Here is a 20,729-nt window from a genome sequence, read left to right as displayed (position 1 = left end):
GTGAAATTGCTGTGTCAAAGAGTATGCGTGCTTGCATCCATCTCTTTTTGAAATACTATTTTACAACAAAAGATAGATGACAGTCATCTGTGTATTTTGGCTCTCTCATTTTGCAACACAGAGAATCATGCTTTTGACCTCTGGAAACTTCTATGAAAATGGAAATATTCCCTTTTCTGCATACAATTTAATTGAATTTAGAACTAATATGTACAGTGATATCTTGAATATTTACTTTGAGATTGACTTATCTGTTATTAATATACAGTTTCCTTGCAAATGGTGAGAGGGATGGGAAAACCTTACCTTCAGGAAAGGATGTGTAATGGTGTTGATGCAGATTACCTTTCAGCAGAACTATTAGACATATCAGTAATCCTAGAAATAGTAATGAGTCTCGAATGTTTTGGTTATGCTGACAAGGGTATAAAAGAATTAGCTCAGCAAATATTGAATCAATGCATGCATGGAGATGAACAACAAAGTTATTTATTTATTTACTTATTTATTTATTTATTTGTCAATGACCTCTTCCTTCCTTCCTCTCTCCCTCCCTCCTTCCAGCAGTTTCTAGTTTATAGGTATCAAAAAGGAGTGAGTGGCGGCAGACTTGGCCCGTGGTTAGGGCGTCCGTCTACCACACGGGAGGTCGGCGGTTCAAACCCCAGGCCTCCTTGACCCATGCGGAGCTGGCCTCTGCGCAGTGCTGATGTGTGCAAGGAGTGCCCTGCCACGCAGGGGTATCCCCTGCGTAGGGGAGCCCCATATGCAAGGAGTGCTCCCGGTAAAGAGAGCCGCCCAGTGCAAAAGAAAGTGCAGCCTGCCCAGGAATGGTGCCGCCCACACGGAGACCTGACACATATAGATGCAACAAAAAGAAATAGATTCCCGTGCCACTCACAATAACAGAAGCAGACAAAGAAGATGACGCAGCAAATAAACACAGAGAACAGACAACCGGGGTGGGGGGGGGAAGGAGAGAGAAATGAATAAAGAAATAAATCTTAAAAAAAAAAGTGCATAGTACTTGTTTGAGAAACCATTTTGGGATAAATGGGCCATATTTAGAGTCTGTGGGTTTTTAAGGGGGAGAAATGAAAGAAATGATTAGAAACAACAATGAAATCTAGGAAAACTAGCAAAAAGTAGAATCTTCATTGATGCAGTGACTTCTTGCCTCAAAAGAACATCACTTTTGCCCTTCAGATTTTGTTAAAACCTTTTGAAAGCTACAGGGATTAGAAATGTGTTATATTAAGAAACATGCTTATCCAAGTATAAAGTACATCTGGGAGAATTAAGGGATGCCATGTAGTAGTGTGGATTGCTTCCTTAAGATTGCTTTCCTCTTAGTACTCTGAACTTGTCTCTACCACTACCACCCCCCAACTTGAAACAATGCTATAACTAGTTGCAAGGGTCATAGGCATTTAGAATAAATGATCTCGGCCATCTTCCTGAGAATACTAACCTAGCAAAAAATAAATTCCAAATCCGTTACTGTCATCTCTTTACATAATTTTTCTCTCTTGAAATAAATAGCTTGTTCCTGGGTGGGAAATACTGTACATTGTTTGCTGACAGGGTGAACTCTGATTGCCATCTCAAGCATAATTTTCTCTTTCCTCCATCCCTAGTCTTATTTTCAGATAATAGTCATGGGAACTTCCTCGCTGTTCTTAAGCAAACCTTCTGAGAAGTGTCTGTTTGTATTTAGAAAGTTATTTTTTTGAGGGTGAAGGGGAGCCGTGGGAATTGGCAGAAAAAAAGAACATAGAATAGGGAGATTAGGAATTAAAAGTGTTTGGGAAAATATCATCATAAATATAGTAAGCCTTGTAGGAGCAGGGACTGTTACTTGTTTGCTGCTTTATCTTCAGTGCCTGAAAGAATGCTTGGCATACAGGGGCCTGCAGTAAGTATTTGTTAAGTGAATAATATTGCCAGTTTTTATTTTGATCATTGTTGGTTTTATTTGCTTTTGTTTTGTTTTCGTTTTACCCTTTCTTGGACTGTTCCAAGTTTTCTCTTACCTTTCAACATTCATATTCTTGGATCACAAGACTGCTCTTCACTCTTCATGTGAACTTAATTTTGACCATACATGGTTGCTTCCTTGTATGAGAGCAGGAGGGAGAGTATTTCCAAGCATTCTTATTTCATAGATCATTCCTAAGCATGAGTCTACACATGCCCATTATTAGCCTGAATCCTGTAAAAGGTTCTAGCCAAGAATCCAGCTTCAATGCAAGAACTTAGAACTGATCTTGGAGAACATAGCAGACCCCCCTGGAAGAAATTCTACGACTCCTATTCTTTTCTTTATTAGCCATGACTCTTGAAACCCTGGGAATGTGAGTCAGCACCACCCCTGCATTTGCCCTTAAAAAAGGCCTTCTCAAACCATTTGAGTTTTTTTCCCTAAAACATGGGTCAGAACATGTCAGTCTTTCTCAGAAATGTGGGATAACACACCTCTGCTTGTAGAACAGTATACATTCTTTGACGTAGTATTCAAGGTCCCCATACGTGGTCATAAACAAACTGCCTTTCCAGTCTCATTTCTTGGACATTGCACCATTTGCCTGTATTTGTTTGTTCTGTGCCCTCTGCCTAGAATGACTCGCTCCCCTGTACGTTGCATGTCTAATCCTTGCCTTCCTTCATGGCTTTATAGTTCAGCTATTGCTTCTTCCAGGAACTTTTCTTTTTTCCTCCCTTCCTCTCTGTGTTCTGCCTTGTCTTCTCATTTTCATGTAGTTACCTATATGATCATCTCTTCCTCTAGATTTTAAGTTCCTGAAGAATATTTCTTATTCATCTAGAGTAGGCTTTCAATGAATGTTGACTAAATAGATCACACAAGAGGTCTAGTTTTTTAGTGTGTTTATAAAATTTGAATTACATCAAATTTAAAGTTGTGGGATAGTGGGGTATCAGAAATATTATATAAAAACTAGATTTGTTAAACTTAAATCCATTTATTTAATTAGAAGAGTTATAAATATTCCTATTAAGAAATTCAAGTAGAAGGGTATGAAATATTAAGAAGCAAAGTTCACTGTCCCATTTCCATCTCCACCCCCTTCCACAATCCTCTGTTCCAATTCTACAGAGGTAATTACTCATAGTTTTTTTGTGTAATGTTCTAGGCCTTTTTTTTTTTCTCTTTCCCTGGTTGCATCATCATCTTTTTGGTGTGTTGCTTTGCCACAGGGGGCCCTTGCACCTCTCTGTGCAGATCTGGGACACCTTTTTTCCTTTTTTTCCCAGGAGGTCCTGGGGATGGAACCCAGGTCCTCCACATGGTAAACGGGAGCTCAATTGGTTGAGCCACAGGTGCTTCCCTCCAGAGCTTTTTAGAGTGTATATTACACACTGAAAATCAGCTATTTGATAAACTTTTGATTTCATGGTCATGTATTTTTTAAAGAGAAGTCCGTTTACTGTACTTAAAGCCACGTGAACTATGACTCATTGCATTTCAGGTAAATCAGACTTTGGTCACCTGGTTTCCGCTTTCGATGAATACTTGCAGAATAAGTCCTAACCCAGGCATATCTTAAGCCTCAAGTCACGCTTGTACCATAAAGTAGACAAGTCCCCTGTCCCCTGATGCCAAGGACATTGTCCTTTCTTTGCTTTCAACAGAATCAACAAAATGAAGTTGTTCTTATTAAAGCATTTTCTCGGAAATAGTCAGATATGTTAAGACAAAAACCTAAGGCCTATTTTTCATCTGATTCATACAAAGGGTTGCCCTTCATAAAGTTATTGGAACTGACCTTGGTGCTCATAGAAACTCCATAACCACTGTTGGTTGGATTTTGGAAGTGAATTTGAATATGAAGAGAATGTATGTAGTAGTAGTACATGATTACTAAAAACTCAAGCGTGAATACCAGGCATGGTAGGGAAACGAGCTGGAGAATTTCCGTATTTTATCTTTTTATGTTCCCCACAGGCCCTATCTGTCTCTCAAGGAGACTTTCCCAAGGCTATAAAACTTGTGGGAAGCAGAGGTGAGATTTGATACCAGGCCTGTCTCATTCCTGAAGCACTCATTTAATCTTTTTTTGTCCTACCTCAATGTTCTTTACCAAATTACTCGACAGTGATTTCCTCAAGTAGTATTTAGTGGTGGTAAATGTCAAGTTTATAATTAAGTATTATACCAAAGACTATATTCATATGGAAGAAGGAGAATAGGGTTTTCCTCATATTTTGGAAAATGCTTTTTAAGGCATCTGGGTCAAAAAAATTGGACAAGCTGACATACATTCTTTTCCCTTCCCATATCTTTTATAACAGTTTGTTTAAATTGAAAAAGAACATGAAACACTTAAAGGTGTTGTGTTTAGCTCTTCTAGAGAGGTGGTTCTCAGTTTGATATGTGAATTAGTGTTATACCCCCCCCCCCCAAATAAGTTAGAACAACTTACTTTGTAAATTACAGTGCTACTTTTGACTTTTTTTTTTTAAGATTTATTTTATTTATTTCTCCGCCCCCCATTGTCTGCTCTGTGTCCATTAACTGTGTGCTCTTCTGCATCCACTTGCATTGTCAGGCAGCACTGGGAAACCACGTCTCTCTTTTGTTGCATTTTCTTGCTGCGTCAGCTCTCCATGTGTGTGGCTCCACTCCTGGGCTGGCTGTGCTTTTATCATGTGGGACAGCTTTCCTTGCAGGGCGCACTCCGTGTGTGTGGGGCACCCCTACATGGGAGTGCTAATGCATGGCACAGCACTCCTTGCACGTGGCAGCACTGCCCATGGGCCAGCTTACCACACGGGTCAGGAGGCCCTGGGGATTGAACCCTGGTCCCTCCGTATGGTAGACGGATGCTCTATCAGTTAAGCCACGTCCACTTCCCTACAATGCTACTTTTGTAAAACATAATTATTAGGATAAAGTAGATTGAACAAGAAAAAACCAGGATGATTACATTTTTTGGTTATTTTTTTCACTTTTAATAAATAAACCTGTATACTTTTAAAAAATAATATACAATTTTAAAGGGTGTTTTTAGTGACCTGTGTAATACGAAAATTTAGTGGTTTGGATACTGCTATCAGGACTATTTTGGTTTCAAGTGACAGAAAAGTAACTCAACTTGGTTTAAGTAAGAAAACGAATTAATTTATAAGGAAAAGTTCAGATAACTGAATCATCCAGGGGTAGTGATTATACAGGAACAGATGGCAGGAATTTGCCTCATACCATTGTTCACCTCTGTTTCCCTCCATGTTAACTTCATTTTTCAGACAGGCTCAGCAGCTTTATGAGGGTGGCATTAATAATCTTATTGTACTGATAAAGACTTGGAAGCTCAGAATTTGCATTTGAATCCAGATGCATCTGAATCTACCTTACACAATCTCTTATTAGTTTTATAGTTTGCTTTTGTCTGTCTTTCTGTCTACCTACTTACCTAGGTGCTTATCATTTATCCACTAAAACTCCACCTTCTCTAGCATTCTGTCATAGTGATTGATGCGCCATTTACTCCAGGCACCAGGTAGTTCATCACTGAATCTTAATAGTTTTGCCCAGTGTTTGTCCCTTTCCCTCCACTTCTGTTGCTGCCACTCTAGCTTTCATTGTGATGGGCCTGGACCATAATAATAAATTCTGTTTGGCCTTTCTGTTCCTAGTCTTAATCTGTCCCATCCCCATTTTTCCTTAGAGCAGCCAGATTGATTTTTTTTTTTTTTTTAATGTAGATCTAATGTATCAACCCTCTGCTTTCCTTGGCTTCTCATTGTACTTATGGCTTGAGCCTGACCCTGGCCTGCCTTCTGAGCCCACCTTACAGTGCTCCTCCTTTGGCTTTGCTTTCTTTCTCAAATGCACCAGACTGTTTCTTGCCTCTGCGCTTCACCATGCCCCTCCTTCTGCCTGCTGTGCACACTTTACCTCACAAACTCTTTACTTTTTCAGGTCGATGCTTAAAGGTCATTTCTGCAAGTCCTCAGAGTCTTCCCTGTCCCTCTCCCCCCATCCTTTCAATCTGGAAATGTGAGGCTTTTATCACATCACTTTCCTTGATGACACACGACAATTTGTAGTTGTGTATGATTATTAACCCAGTAATCTCCATTAGATCACAAACTACATGAGGGCAGGAACCAAGTCTGTTTGGTTAATTAACTGCTGAATCCTTAGCTTCTACCACAGTGCCTGAATTATAGTAGGTACTCAGATGTGTGGGTTGTTTTGTTTTTTTTTTTAAGATTCATTCATTCCATTTATTCTCCCCCCCACCCCCCATTGTCTGCTGTCTGTGTCCTTCACTGTGTGTTCTTCTGTGTCTGCTTGTCTTCTCTTTAGGCAGCATGGGGAACTGATTCTGGGACCTTCCGGAGTGGGAGAGAGGTGCTCAATCTCTTGTACCACCCCAACTCCCTGGTCTGCTGTGTCTCTTATTGCCTCTCTTCTGTCTCTTTTTTTGTTGTGTCATTGTGCTGCACCAGCACTTTCGTGTGGGCAAGCACTATGTGTGGGCCCACTTACTGCAGCTTGCCTTCACCAGGAGGCCCTGGGAATTGAACCCTGGACCTTCCATCTGGTAGACGGGAGCCCAATCACTTGAGCCACATCTGCTTCCCTCAAATATGTGTTGAATGAATTAATGTATTAATAACAGAATATGCCCAAAACAGTGCATTTTAAATGATTACCTTTTCTGCAGTTCCTTCACTCAGACAATGGTTGCAGGGGGAAGGGGAGAGAAATAAATAAAATAAAATACTAAAATAAAAAAAAAAAAGAACAAGCCTTTTTTATCCCAGTAACTTTTGGTTTGCTTTATCCCAATAGCTTTTTTTTTTATTCTCGCCCCTTCCCCCCTCCCCCATTGTCTCCTTTCTGTGTCCATTCACTGTGTGTTCTTCTGTGTCCCTGGCACCAGGAATCTGTGTCTCTTTTCTTGTTGCATCAGCTCTCCGTGTGTGCAGCGCCACTCCTGGGCAGGTTGCGCTTTTTTTGCTCAGGGCAGCTCTCCTTGAGGGGCGCACTCCTTGTGTGTGGGGCTCCCTTACGCAGGGGACACCCTGCTTGGCACGGCACTCCTTGCGTGCATCAGCACTGCGTGTGGGCCAGCTCACCACATGGGTCAGGAGGCCCTGGGTTTGAACCCTGGACCTCCTATATGGTAGGCAGATGCTCTATCATTTGAACCAAATCTGCTTCCCTATCCCAGTAGCTTTTGGTTTGCTTAGGTAAAAGCAATGTTTTTTATATTGCCGAGGGTTATTGTTAGTAATTCAGATGCAATGCACAATGCATTTGGTTTTTTAAAACTCTTTATCAGAACCAGCTGTAATAGAGGAAAAGGAATAAGTTTCCGGACCTGTAATTCCTCCCAGTTTGACCTAAACAAACTTGGGTGAGTGGGTAGGATGGGACAGAAGGCTCTATTAACTATTAACTGGCTCCATAGCTCAGATGTTCCAGCCCAAGAACCAGGAACCAAGTATCCACATTAAGCCTTCTCTGCATTGTCCTTGAAATTTCTGGCTGTCCTCTCTGTCCAAGCTGGCTTCCAAAGGAGGAGCTCTCTCTCCAAAGATTTATTATTTAAAGCACTCTTCCCAACCTTTGTCATGAAAATTGCCATTATTTGTATGACCCATTGGATTCCATAAACAAGACTCCCTGCCCAGGCCTCCTAGCTACCCCAGGTCTCTCAGGGGATCATTCTGTATACTTCTCTTTTGACACGCACACACAGCACGTGGGCTGCGAAGCTCATCTTCCGTGATCATTCCAAGTGTTCCGTGATCATTCCAAGTGTTGCAAATAACTTCTTTCTCCTTTTTAATCCACAGTTGGTCATGTTCAGAATTTGACCTGAATGAGATTCGCCTAATAGTTTACCAGGACTGTGAAAGGAGAGGCAGACAAGTCTTGTTTGATTCTAAAGCTGTTCACAAGATTGAAGAGGTAGCAGCTCAGGTATGAAATGGCTGATTTGCTCTCATCTTTTTTGCTCGCCTTTTTTAACCTCTCTAACCAATCATTTATCAAACCACAGTCTTCTCTTTGGGCTATACTGTTCAGTGCTATTAATGGTTCAGAAGAAACGTAAGTAAAGGTTCCAGCTCCTAGGCATTTGTATTCTCATTAATAAATGCAGATGAAACAGCAAGTTAATTGTGATAGGAGCCAAGCACCATATTATAAAGATTACTAGAGGTGAATTTCCTGGTGAGTTGCAGTACAGTAAGATTTTGATGCCAAGTGTGTGCTATGTCATGGGAAATCTGAGAACTCCAAAATTCATGAATTGTTACAGATCATTCTGTCCAGTATTTCTCATAGATTATAAATCTAGGTATTACATAACACTGGATAAAACAAAATTAAATAGCTTTCTTCACTATAGGGCTTCAGTATGCCAGTGTGCACTGTCATCTCTAAAAGGGAGTATTTCTCAAACCTGTCTGACCAAGGAAGCTTTTATTTATTTCCCCTTTTTTATGTGTGCATGGGAGTGGTGGTGGCATGGGTCTGGGGATGGGTAGAGTGGGGAAGGAGCAGCTGTTGATCCCTTGGAGTTGGAACTGGAAAGGTAAAATAATGTGTCCCGGGTGAGCAGTGGAGTCTGCCCCAAGTGTTCCAGATACCAGTCCAGGGTACTTCTAAATTGTCACCTTTAGGACTATTCAGTACTTACATGGATATCTAAAAATGAAATAAATTCATTTGTACTCATTCTTTTCATGTTCAGTAACTCACCACTTATACTGACCAAATTCTGGCTGTTTGTAGAACTGTATAGCTAAGTAGATGACTAGTTTATATTATGGTCTTTGTTTAATCAGAGCCAAGGGACTGTTTTTCTGCCTTTGATAAGGATCCTTCCTTGAGGAAGGAAATGTGTGGGTAAAGGCCTTGTCGCTGGGTGGATTCCACACTGTGGCATTCTGCCAGGTGGCTAATCATTACAGTAGTTGTTGGGCTTGTTAGGTAGGTGTGGGGAGGAGGGACCAAGAAGTCTCTCAGGCGATTCAGTGCAGGCTTTAATGGTGTTTGTATCAGAGGTTTAGGTGAGCCAGCACTTGACCCTTTGTTTGGTGGAATGGAGATGGTTGCCCTTTCATTTCCCATGTTATTTTTTATTTCCCTGAAGGCCTTACAGGATGTTTTAGTTGAAAACCCACACCCCATCACTAGGAGGGCTCCTAATAATGGTGACCTGTGCAGAGAAGAAAATGCACAGCAGAACTGGAATTTTCAGTGTCTTGGTGCAGTGATGACACTGGAGTCTGGAACCTAAAGGCAACTTAGGTCGAAGGAGGTTTGTAATTTGCCCAAAGTGACAAAAAGAGTCCAGTCTGTGCTCTATTTACTGTATCAGGTGCCATCTCCGATTATAGACTTTTCAGTATGTTATGCTCCAGCAAAGAAGTCTAGTGATCTGGGGCAAGTGTGTTCTTGTGTCACTTTAAACCTTCTGAAGAGCTGTGTTTCTGTCTTAAGTAGTATTAAGTAAGATCTGAATCTGAAGAGGGTGTTGAGGGAATGCTGGATGCTCAGGAATAACCAACCGCAGCCTTGAGTGCCATCATTGCTGGACTGACTTTTGTGAACCAGCGTATCTATTTTGAGTTTTCCTTATATTCTTTTCCCATTTTCGCCCCCACCCCCTTGGCAAGCACAATACATCATGAGTTTGTGTCAAGCACATGACTGCAGGCATTTGCATTAGACCACCAGTGTGACTGTCACATTGCCGATTAGATAAGCTGCAGTCACATTCATGTTTTTTCAGGAAAAGCTGCATAAAAGAAAAGTAAATAAGACTCAGATAGCAGTAGCTTATCTTTGAGAGTGTAGGGTGCTTCTGTAGGGAATAATATATTTTGGTGAGGGAGGAAGGTAGAAACCTGTATTACCCCTCACCTTCTATCACATGCTATAAATTCATAGTAACTCCTATTTTGGGGTTTTGGCTTCATCCTTCACAAACTTGACCTTGTGACTTTCTTTCCTATTACCTCTACAAGAGGTACTGGGAAGAGAGAGGAGTACATAAACCCAGGTGTTTCAAGTTACAAGTTTTGTTTTCTTAGTTCAGTTTGCTTGGTAAAAATTAAAATTTGAACTATTTTCCTTCTCAACAATTTCATAGATTTTGCCTCTACATGGTACTAAAAATCTTCTAATAACCAAAATAGAGGTGGGATCTTATTGATAAAAATTGAAATGTAAATAATAATTGAATTATTTAAATAAAATCGATACATAACTATCACCTTTTGTCTAGTATCCTATTTCAGCATTCCCTCCTCTCAAATATTATAGACTCTCAAGAACCACAGTTTTGTCATCAGTAGGAAAAAAGGAAGAAAAAAAAGATCCTGGTTTTTGATGATGCAAGTTGGGCACAATAGAATGTTTTAACAAAGGAAATTCCCAGTGAAGAACATGTTGATGTACCCGATATATATAGCAATAACTTACCATGCCTGTCTCTCGCAACCCAGAGAGCCGAGGATGTCCCTCTTAAAATGTCAGCCAGGTGCTGTCAAGGAAGCAGCAGTGTGAGCAGCAGCAGCAGCAGCTCTTCCCACAGCTCTTTTGGGGGATCTTTACAACATGCTAAGGAGCAGCTTCCAAAGTACCAGGTAAACCTGTCCCTTTGCAGGAAATCTCCATGGGGTTGAAGGCATTTGCTATAATTTCTCCACAGTTAATAATGATTCCTTGAGGGTTCTACTCCAGGACTATGAGAATAAATATTCAAAAGTGCCCTCAAATGTTTCATGTCAGTGCTGTTTTCATACTTTCATTTCTCAAAAACTAACTGAGCAGAGATAATACTGCATAATGTATACCAAGTGAGGAAGAATTATTACTAATGAGGTAAACTCTCATTTTGTTGCCTTTGTTGCCAGAGCTAGAATAATAAACTTGTATTTTCCACTCTTGTTATAAGGACTCCTAAGGATTCTGGGAATATGTATTTGCATTCTAAGATAAACAGTTTGCCACTAGAATGAAAAAAATCTTGGAAAGGGAAGAAAGAAATGACAAGACCCAACTTGAGTATGAGGGATAGAGGGCAGGTGGCTTTTTTATGCTGTGTGTATATGTGTGTAAGATGGGGATTTAGCGATGTATTAGGGTTCTCTAGGGAAACAGAACCAACAAGACATATCTGTCAATGTATGTGATTTTATAAGAGTCTCTCACGTGGCCATGGGGATGCACAAGTCTAGATTCTGCAGCATACTACAGCCAGGGGCTCCGAAGAAAGTCCAGTGAAGGTTCTTGATGAGTTCTGGGAGATGTTGGCTGTCCAAAGACGAGCTGGGAAGTTCTCACTCAATGCTGGAATCACTTCCCCTTTTTAGGCATTCAGGTGATTGGATAAAGCATCACTCATTGCTGCTGGCAATCTCCCTGATTGATGTAATTGTAATCAGCTATCTATGATTTACCACTGCAGGAAAGTCAATGGTGACTAAAATCCATAAATGCCCTTGGATTACACTTAGCCCAGTGCTTGCTTGACAAAACACCTGGGCACAATTACCTGGCCGAGTTGACACATTAGCCTAACTATCACACGGGATATTGAGAAATATTGGCTGACTAGATAGAAGGAAAGAAATGTTTCATAAATATTGAGTAGTAGAAGGATATTTACTGATAGGAGATATATCAACTTTTATGGGGTTGTTTTTTGTTTTTTGTAATATGTATTGAATGTAGAATCTTGGCTACTAAGTTGCTGGAAAAGCAGAGCCAGGAAATTATCAGCAGTCACAGGTCTTCAGAATTTTAATTTCATGGTCAGGATTTATGCCATACATTTGCTCTTATTTCACAGTGCTCCTAGGGTCTTTTTTTTTTTTTTTTTTTTGTCTTTATTTATTTTTTTAATGTTACATTTAAAAAATATAAGATCCCCATATACCCTTCACCCCCCTTGCCCTCACCTCCCCGCATAACAACAACCTCCTCCGTCATCATGAGACATTCATTGCACTTGGTGACATTCATTGCACTCTGAGCACTGCTGCACCTCATGGTCAGTGGTCCACACCATAGCCCACACTCTCCCACAGTCCACGCAGTGGGCCATGGGAGGACATGCAGTGTCCGGGAACTGTCCCCACAGCACCACCCAGGACAATTCCAAGTCCTGAAAACGCCCCCACATCACATCTCTTCCTCTCTCCTAGGGTCTTAAGCAGTTTGCAGTTAAAAAAAAATAAAGGGAAATTTCAGGCTGGTTGAGATTCACAATCAGCCCATGGACCTTGTACTTAAAGAAAAAAATCAGATTATTAAGTGGAGGAGGTGGAAGGGAATTATTAATAAAGAAAATGAAAGCCAGTTGGTTTCTGTCTGTGTGTAGTGGGAAGAGGTTGGTGTGAGTTGTTACCAAACAAAAAGAGGAGCCTAGCTGGCCAAAGCTGATAAATTTGTCTTTCTCTTTCTATTTCTGCAAACGTGTGTAAGTTGGTATGGGTGTGTAGCTGGGTATTATTATGTGTGTACTAGTGTGTCTATATGCCTGTGTGTGCAATTGGAATTTTTTTTAAAGATTGAGAAGACATTAAGGACGCTTCTTCTAGGGGGATATTGTCCCCCAAGCATACTAGCTGAGAATCTGACTGGTAGGGTGGGAAACAGAGAGATGCTTGCTTTAGTTTCATCAGGTTGTGTTGGGCTGCCTGTGGCACACTTGTTTGGTTGACATTAATTTCTGTCCTGTTCATTAACGTGTCACCAGCACTTAGCATAGGTGTTCAGTAACATTTGATATATGAATGGATGTATTCGAATATAGGATTCTAGAGTTTAAGGATAGACACTGTGGGCCTATAGTTAAGATATGGGGGGTATTCCTATATAAATAATGGTCAAAATCATAGGAATGGTTGCAAATGCAGACAATGAGTAGGAATGCCCTCCCAGGAAAAACCAAGTTCAAAGGATGACTTGGAAAAGAAGAGTTTCAAAAAGGAGAGTGATTAATGGTGCCAAACATAGTGAGGAAATTTCCAGTAAAGGAACCTGGAAAATGTCCTTTGGATTTGGCATGTAGGAAGAGGTCATCAGTGAGCAGTTTGAATATTCAGAGCATTAGAGGCAGAGGCAGGTTGCAGTAGGTTAACAAGCAAAAGAGGGATGAGGGGGTAGGCAGCACTATCTACCCTTCTGGATGACAAAAAATGAAAAAGGCTTGTCAATATCAGACCAATCTGTTAACTTTTGGATCCGCACAAAAACCCTACCTGTACCCATTGGGCATTTTTTATCAATGGTGTTAATTATTTGGTTGCATAATGCTGAACCATATTTCTTTTCAAGATATGTTCTTAGCATCAAGAGAATAATTACCCTGTTTCTTCCATAATTTAATCTTTTTATATAGAGTTTATAAATGGGAATAATGACAGTCTTTTTTTCTCATAACAAGGTTAGTAACGAACTCTGATAAACCTCTTGGATCCTGAGTGATGATATTGCATATAAAGAAGAAATCATCGACATCAGTAATAATTTGGGCAGAAAATAGGCAGTCACCATTATAGACTAGGATTGTTAAATGATCAGTTTTTGCTTTGAAAAATATTTGTAATTGCCCACTAAAGACAGACCAAGGAATTAATAAACATTATTTTCCATTGTCTCTCATGTCATGTTGTATCAAGTGCTAACTTTGATTTGTTTCTTTTATATACAATAGTACACAAGACCAGCTTCTGATGTAAACATGCTAGGGGAAATGATGTTTGGCTCGGTGGCAATGAGTTACAAAGGCTCCACCTTAAAGATACACTATATACGGTGAGTTTGAGCTTCTTTTTCACTGTTTATAAAAGTAGAATGTTGATGATGATTCCTTAATTAAGTAATACATTCTCCTCTCCCCTCTTTTTTTTATTTTTTCCAGTTCTCCTCCACAACTGATGATTAGTAAAGTCTTCTCCGCTAGAATGGGCAGCCTTTGTGGAAGTACGAATAAGTAAGTATGGAATTTTAACAGCCTACCCCCCCACCCCACCCCTGTTTTTTAGTGGCTATTTCTTTCTTTTTTTTTTTTTTCATAGAATAAACTTTGTTTTTAAAGAAGTTTTGGACTACAGAAAAGTTACATAGGTATAGGGATACCCATACCCCACCTACCCACACATTTTCCTCTATTAATAACATCTTATGTTAATGTGCTACATTTGTTAACAATTGATGAACAAATATTCAAGTATTGCTACTAATAAGGTCTATAGTTTATATTATGGTTATATTTTAAGTGGCTATTTCTGGATAGAATAATTTGAGGGCCACAAAACTACTTGAAATGAGAAGCAGATTGAGTCCACCTTAACAAAGGAATTTTAAAACTAGTCATTGTCTTATAAGTGGGAAAAGACCTTAATCAGGTGGCCTTAAAGACAAATAACAGTTTAACTTTATTGTCTCTGTTTTAGCCTCCATCTGTTGCCCAGTATGTTCCTTTTGCCAGTCACCAAGTTTTCATTCCCTGGTAAATGAAAATTAAAAGTAGAAAAGGAGAGGGTACATTTATGAGTTTATGGTATTTCCCAATATTATTTTATCTTTTTTATTTTAAAAGTATCACTATTATATTGTTACTTATTTCTGAAGAAATAAAGTATAGTGAGTTTTTCCAAGCTGATGCACACACACCCTTATGGCAGGATGGGTGTCAGTATAATCTTTTGTGTCAACAGATACTTGGACCATGCCATATCTTGATTTTTACTCCTGAGTTTTCTGCCTCAAAACCACAAACATTTGTTATACATAGTTAAGTTTCAAAGAAGGGCTTGCTATAAGTTAAGGGGCATTTTGAGGGGACAAATGAAGGCCTACTGTTATTTTTTTCATATTTCCTAGAAATGAAAAACATAGGCTCTGTAAATTTGGGTGCCATCGAGTCTTTGTTTACACTTGCAACAAAATACTGAAATAGTTTATTTGAGCATTTAATATTGGACTCTCATGACTTAAGTCAATATGGAAATTAATGTTTATTTTTTATGAGATATTCTTTATCAGACCCTTGAGATTACTTGAACCTTTATTACAATTCCCTATAAGAAAATATTGAGCTCATATTTAACTAAAAATTATTTTGGCCTCATTATGCTATAGTGTCCTTGAAGTACTGATATTTTATTTATTAATAAATGCAATAAATTGTTAAAATCTGCTTCCCTAAGACTTCGTTTTATGGGTAATTCTATTTTTTTTTTAAAGTTGTGAAATTAAACGCCCATAGGTGGTATAATTTTTAGCTCCTCTGAAATAAAAGTTGCTCGATAGCTCATATGGATTAATTAAGAGTTAAAATGAATAGCAACATCCTGGGTGTCAATCACTAAAGCATAATTTAGAGATTGGTACCCTTTTTTGTAATATGAAATTGTTAGGAATGTAGTTTAATTTTATAGATTGCATTACTTCCAAAAAGTTTTTCTTTCATTTTCCTCTAAGAAATTCCCCCATTGTTGCCAGTCTAATTGAATTCCCTTTGGTAAATGTGAGATTTTATTCATTTATAATGAAAAATCTTGAGTGAGTCATCATCTGTATTTGAAATCATATTAGTAAACAGCTTTATCAGTCTCTTGATGTTTTTCTCTTTTCTTCCTTTTTCCCCCTCTCTGGCTTTAGCTTGCAAGACAGCTTTGAATACATCAGCCAAGATCCTAATTTGGGAAAACTGAATGCAAATCAGACTAGTTTGGGTCCTTGTCGTACTGGAAGTAACCTAGGTAAAATCAGACACACAGAAGGATTCTTTTTTTCTGAGTACTGCTATTGTGGGTGTGTGTTTTGCTTTATTTCAGTTTGTTGTGTTGTTTTGTTGTTTTTTTCATTATCTTTAATCTGTGTTTATTTTTTTGTGTGTATTTTTTTTTCCCTCTCCTGTGTGTTTCTGACTCTAGGTCTGCTGCAAGCCTGCAGCAGCAAACTGCTGCAGGGGGTAACTGAAGGAGGACCCCTCCGGCTCACCCGGAGTGCTTCTTTCTTTGCAGGTTTGTGTGGAATGCTGAGTACAGTGTAACCCACACACACATTAATAAATCTTGTGCAGGTTCAAAAATAAAAATCCTATTTGGCACCTCTCTAGAAATGTAAGGGGCTCTTGTGATAAGAGATAATTAGTTTCAGATGCAGCCAAGTTCATGATGTTTTGAAAATTCCAGTGAACCTCCATTGTAAATATTGTTGGTAATACTCCAGCATAAGCTGATTTTGATATGAAATGAGCCCTTAGTGTTTCTAAGAGGATTATGTTTTCTGATTTTCCTGGGTCTTTTCTGCGTCTGTGAGCTCTTTCCCTTTGCTGTAGTTCCTTTTGTCCATTTATTCACCTGCATCCTTACCTGCACAGAGTTTCTTCACAAGTTACTCTAATAAAAGCATGTAAAACTTTTCTGTTTTTTCTCTTTTCTCTTCTATCTCTCTCTCTAGCATTCTCTAGCATAGGTATAATCATCCATGTATCTCTGGGTAGATAAATTCTGAGACTTAACTGGTCTTGCTTGCTCTGGCTGTCTTGTATTAATCTTGGCATGATTAACAGGTGTGGGGAACCTCCATTACTAACATTTTAAAGTTGTGTTTATGGCAAATGATATTTTTCATTCTGTTCTTTATAGGTTGAAATAAGCTAAGCACCCTAGTTAACTGACACCCTAATGAAACTGACACCCTCCTACCTACTTAGAGTGAGGATAACATGTTTATATACTCTCTTTAAAATTGTGAAAATAAACATGCTTCAAAAAATATATAGCAAGTATAATAATCAGGCAGGGCTCTGATTTCTTGTGTATTTTAAAGCTTATTATAGCAACACCTTAGCAACCTTTGAGCCCAGTAAGTATATAGTTAAGACCAATCTGAAGCATTCCTAGAAGACCATAACATTTCAGAGTTTTTTCTAAAATTCCTCCGAGTACATGAGGTTTTCTAAGTAACTCTACTATAATACTGTGTACAGGTATATATGGAAAAGAAGTGGAGGAGGAATTATTTGAAAATGAATATTGTTTTCTATCTGCCATGAGAGTGGTTATAAAGAAGAAACACTTTTTTAGATTTATAGAGTGGTTTTCAAATATTTCTTTTCCCTAAGTTGCCTGAAGTACTACTGAAATTATATAGCTTTTGAAAACACAGTGCTATTTATTTAAATACTACTAATAATGAGGAAAATGGCCCCCAAATTTTTTCCTGAGAACGTTTAAGTATTTGTTCATCATATCAACTGCACGAATAGTTTATTAGTCACTTTTTTATAGTTCTTGAACATCACTCAAAAAAGTTTTTATGCTGCAATAGGAAAGTTAAGAGCAGGTGGCTACTTGGTTCTTTATTTTTTTCTTGTTCTCAACATCTTTTTAAGTATTTAATTTTGCTTTCTACTTGCTCCCTATATAAATGTATGCCAGTAATCAGCAGCAGTAGCCTAGTTTTGAAAAGTAAAAATTACTGCAGCATATTTAAAACGTTCTTATCATTGGGAAGATCAATAACATGGTGTCTTTCTGCCTTTGTCCTAGCACACAGCACACCAGTTGACATGCCAAGCAGAGGACAGAATGAAGACAGGGACAGTGGCATTGCTCGGTCAGGTATTTATGCTTCCTTATATTGGTTCAGCTAATAGAACAAACTATCTATAATGGTGTGGACGTTAGGAAAGGAGGAGAACAGGTAGGTAGGCCTTTTCCCTCCATATTCTAAGATAGTCTCCCATTTCTGAAGATCAAAACTTTGATGTATAGCATACGCGAGTGATTATGCATCATGAACTCATTTTTTCTAATACACGAACTATTATGAGACTATTGTACATTAAGAAATTTCTTTCTAGAAGGGAAGCTTCCTTGAGCCAAGTTTTCTGGAAATTACTTGTTGAGTATTGAGTACAGAAAGAGGGGGGAGATTGTTTATGGGAAGTATATCTATCTGTGTTACTGGAATGTGGCCACCCCCTTTTTCTGTCATGAAGACAGGTGTCTTCTGCTCACTTTATGTCCTAAAATTTTCTAATATTTCTTTTAAGGACTCTTAGTTTCTCTTTTGTACATGACTCTGTTAAAAGCAAACCTGAAGAGAAAAAAAAAAGGAAAACTGAAATTACAGCAATAGCTGAATTTTATAAGTGGATCTGTTCACGTATGATATTTGAGTTGAGATCTGAGGTAAACTCTGTGCTACATGACAGGGTGGTGAACTAATGATCTGGAAGTTGAGGATTCACAGGTGTGTGTGGCTTTGCATGGTGAATACATACCGTTCAGGCATCCCTTCCCTCCCACTGAACGCTGAGAGTACCCGCTTGGTTTCCCCTGTGATTCATGGCACCTTCACCAGCTAGGTCGGCGGTCTGTGCTCAGAAGTGCTTGGACTGGATCTAGGCCTCAGCGTCCCTTCCTCCTGGCTTTTCTCTCATTTCTATTTCTAACTCTTGCCTTCAGACAGGTTCGGAGGGGCTCTTGTGCACAGTACCAGAGCGCTTTACCCTACTCTGTACAGCCCTGCTCCTGCATTATTAAATAAAATATGTGACTGTTTACTGAATTTTCCTGTTTGGTTTATATATAAGACAAAGTATATATCGTTTGATTTATGGTTAGGTAACAATTGATTCATTTTTATGTTTATAATCTTTTCTGTAAAGTTGGGTGGTAAACCCTAGGTCAGAAATGTAACTCCCCCTGATTAGACCGACCTGTATAATTTTAATTTATAGCATCTTTGGTACAAACATAAAATCTCAGATGGTAAAGACCAATATATGAAGCGCTAAGAGACTGGTTTTGTTTTTGTTTATATTTAATGGTACTCAGGATAATTTCCACCTTCTTTGTGGAGCACTCAGCATTCTCTGCTTCAGGAGATCATTGAACAATCCTAGTCTATAATGGTGACTGCCTATTTTCTGCCCAAATTATTACTGATGTCAAAAGACACCGGAGATTCTTTATCTTCTCCCAGCATCCCTTCCTTAGTACATCCCCTTCTAGAGAAAAACTTCAGAGGAAGGAATGGATTTTAGAACTTTTTTCATGTTCAGCAGCAAACTTTTTCTGTGCATAGTATGCTCTGGGAGTACAAAGAGCCATGTACTTTTGAATTCCAGGGGGCTTACTCTACATTTAGGAAACTACATTATTTTGAAGTTAAGGGAAAGCGTTAGAAGGGTTAACACTTAACTAGCCAGATTCTTAACTAGCCTACCATTCTTGTTGAGTATGAATTTTCTAGCCCCCTGTGTAGTCAGGCTCTACCAGAATTTGGGGTGTTTATGAATAAGAGTAAAATGAAGCACCTGTCCTCAGGAAGCATTGCATGTATACCAAGAGTTAAAATGCAGTATGATAAGTACTACCTCATAAAGTACAGAGCCTGGTTAGTCAGAGATGATGGCCTCATAGAAGAGGTAATATTAGGTGACACCTTGAAGGCAGAAGAGAAGTTCATCAGAGTTTAGGAAAAGAGCATTTCTGAAAAATGCTTGGGCAAGGTTACAGACCCTTAAGAGAGTATATAGTTAATATGTTTGAACAATGGCAGGACTGGAACATAAGGTCTGGGAGTGTGGGGGAGTTGCAGAGGCTAGGGCTGGGCAAGGAAGCGCATTTTGAATGGCACCAGTGCCATACTAAGGAATTAGGCCTTAATCATGTTAATGGGGGCAGGTAGGGGAAGTAACTTGATTAGCTGTATACTTTAGGTCCACATGGTCTTATCAAACTCTGCTGTAGAATAAAAACTAAACCAGTAAATTCATTTTGTTAAAATAGATTAGTGATGATACTTTTTAACAGGAAGGAGGGTTGGTGGATTGGTAGTACTTATACCCCCACCCCCGGTTTTAGAATAACGTCTGAGAAAATGATGCATTCTTTTCAAGTTTATCTAGTAATGGAAGAAATCAAGCCGTAGCTCAGATTTATGCCTTAATGTTTGTCTCTTTCTGTAGCTTGTAACACAGAGAAATTTTAAGAAATAGTGCAGTAGCTTGAGGACCCACTTAGTTACTGCCTTAGATAGTTAGAAAGTATATAAATGTACTCTGTGTGTGTGTGTGTGTGTATGTCTATATAAAGATGCTATTTAGTAAAGAAACAGACTAAATAATCTCAGGATGTTTCTTGCTTTATGATATTAATAATTTACTCGTCTTTGCCTTATTTCCTGAATTATTGGAATGTATTAAGGAAGTTGAGTGAGAAATATATATTTTATTTAAAATGAAATGTTAATATTCATAGACTTTAACATTCAGGTTTGAGAACCTATTTTTTTAACAGATCAATTTTATTGATACATATTAGTAAAGCATACAGTTCATTCAAAGTGTGTAATCAATGGTATTTGGTATAATCACATAGGTATTCATCACTGCAGTCATTATTAGAGCATTTTCATTATTTCAGTAATAATAATAATAAACAAAATTCTTTACCTCTCGGTCTATGCTTCCTCTGCTGTACATAGCTGCTATTTCTGGCTATTCTTGCACAATTGTTTATTTATTTATTTATTGAGATATATTTACATACCATGGAGTGTAACCAAAGTGTATAATCAATGGCTTTTAGTATAATCACAAGTTGTGGTTTCATCACCACAAAACATTTTAGAATGATTTCATTACTCCATACCCCTTAGCAGTCCTTCTCCACCCCTACATAACCACTAATCGAATTTCATCTTTATA

General features: G+C 38.7%; 1 protein-coding gene across 5 annotated transcripts in view; it reads left to right on the top strand.

Annotated features, from left to right (window-relative positions):
* Positions 1-20,729, top strand: part of FNIP2 (folliculin interacting protein 2) — a 131,945-nt gene that overhangs the window by 51,313 nt on the left and 59,903 nt on the right. For 3 of the 5 annotated variants that reach the window (XM_058277097.1, XM_004450799.5, XM_004450798.5), the window contains exons 2-8: positions 7,831-7,957; positions 10,492-10,632; positions 13,710-13,810; positions 13,917-13,988; positions 15,662-15,762; positions 15,937-16,026; positions 17,560-17,631. In XM_058277097.1, coding sequence (XP_058133080.1) covers positions 7,831-7,957; positions 10,492-10,632; positions 13,710-13,810; positions 13,917-13,988; positions 15,662-15,762; positions 15,937-16,026; positions 17,560-17,631 — 704 coding nt within the window. The remainder of the gene's footprint in view (positions 1-7,830; positions 7,958-10,491; positions 10,633-13,709; positions 13,811-13,916; positions 13,989-15,661; positions 15,763-15,936; positions 16,027-17,559; positions 17,632-20,729) is intronic. The other 2 variants (XM_058277229.1, XM_004450800.5) reach the window with 1 other exon arrangement.

This window comes from Dasypus novemcinctus, chromosome 1 (assembly GCF_030445035.2).
Source record: "Dasypus novemcinctus isolate mDasNov1 chromosome 1, mDasNov1.1.hap2, whole genome shotgun sequence".
Classification (NCBI taxonomy): Eukaryota; Metazoa; Chordata; class Mammalia; order Cingulata; family Dasypodidae; genus Dasypus; species Dasypus novemcinctus.
This window is presented reverse-complemented; position numbering and strand designations above follow the sequence as displayed.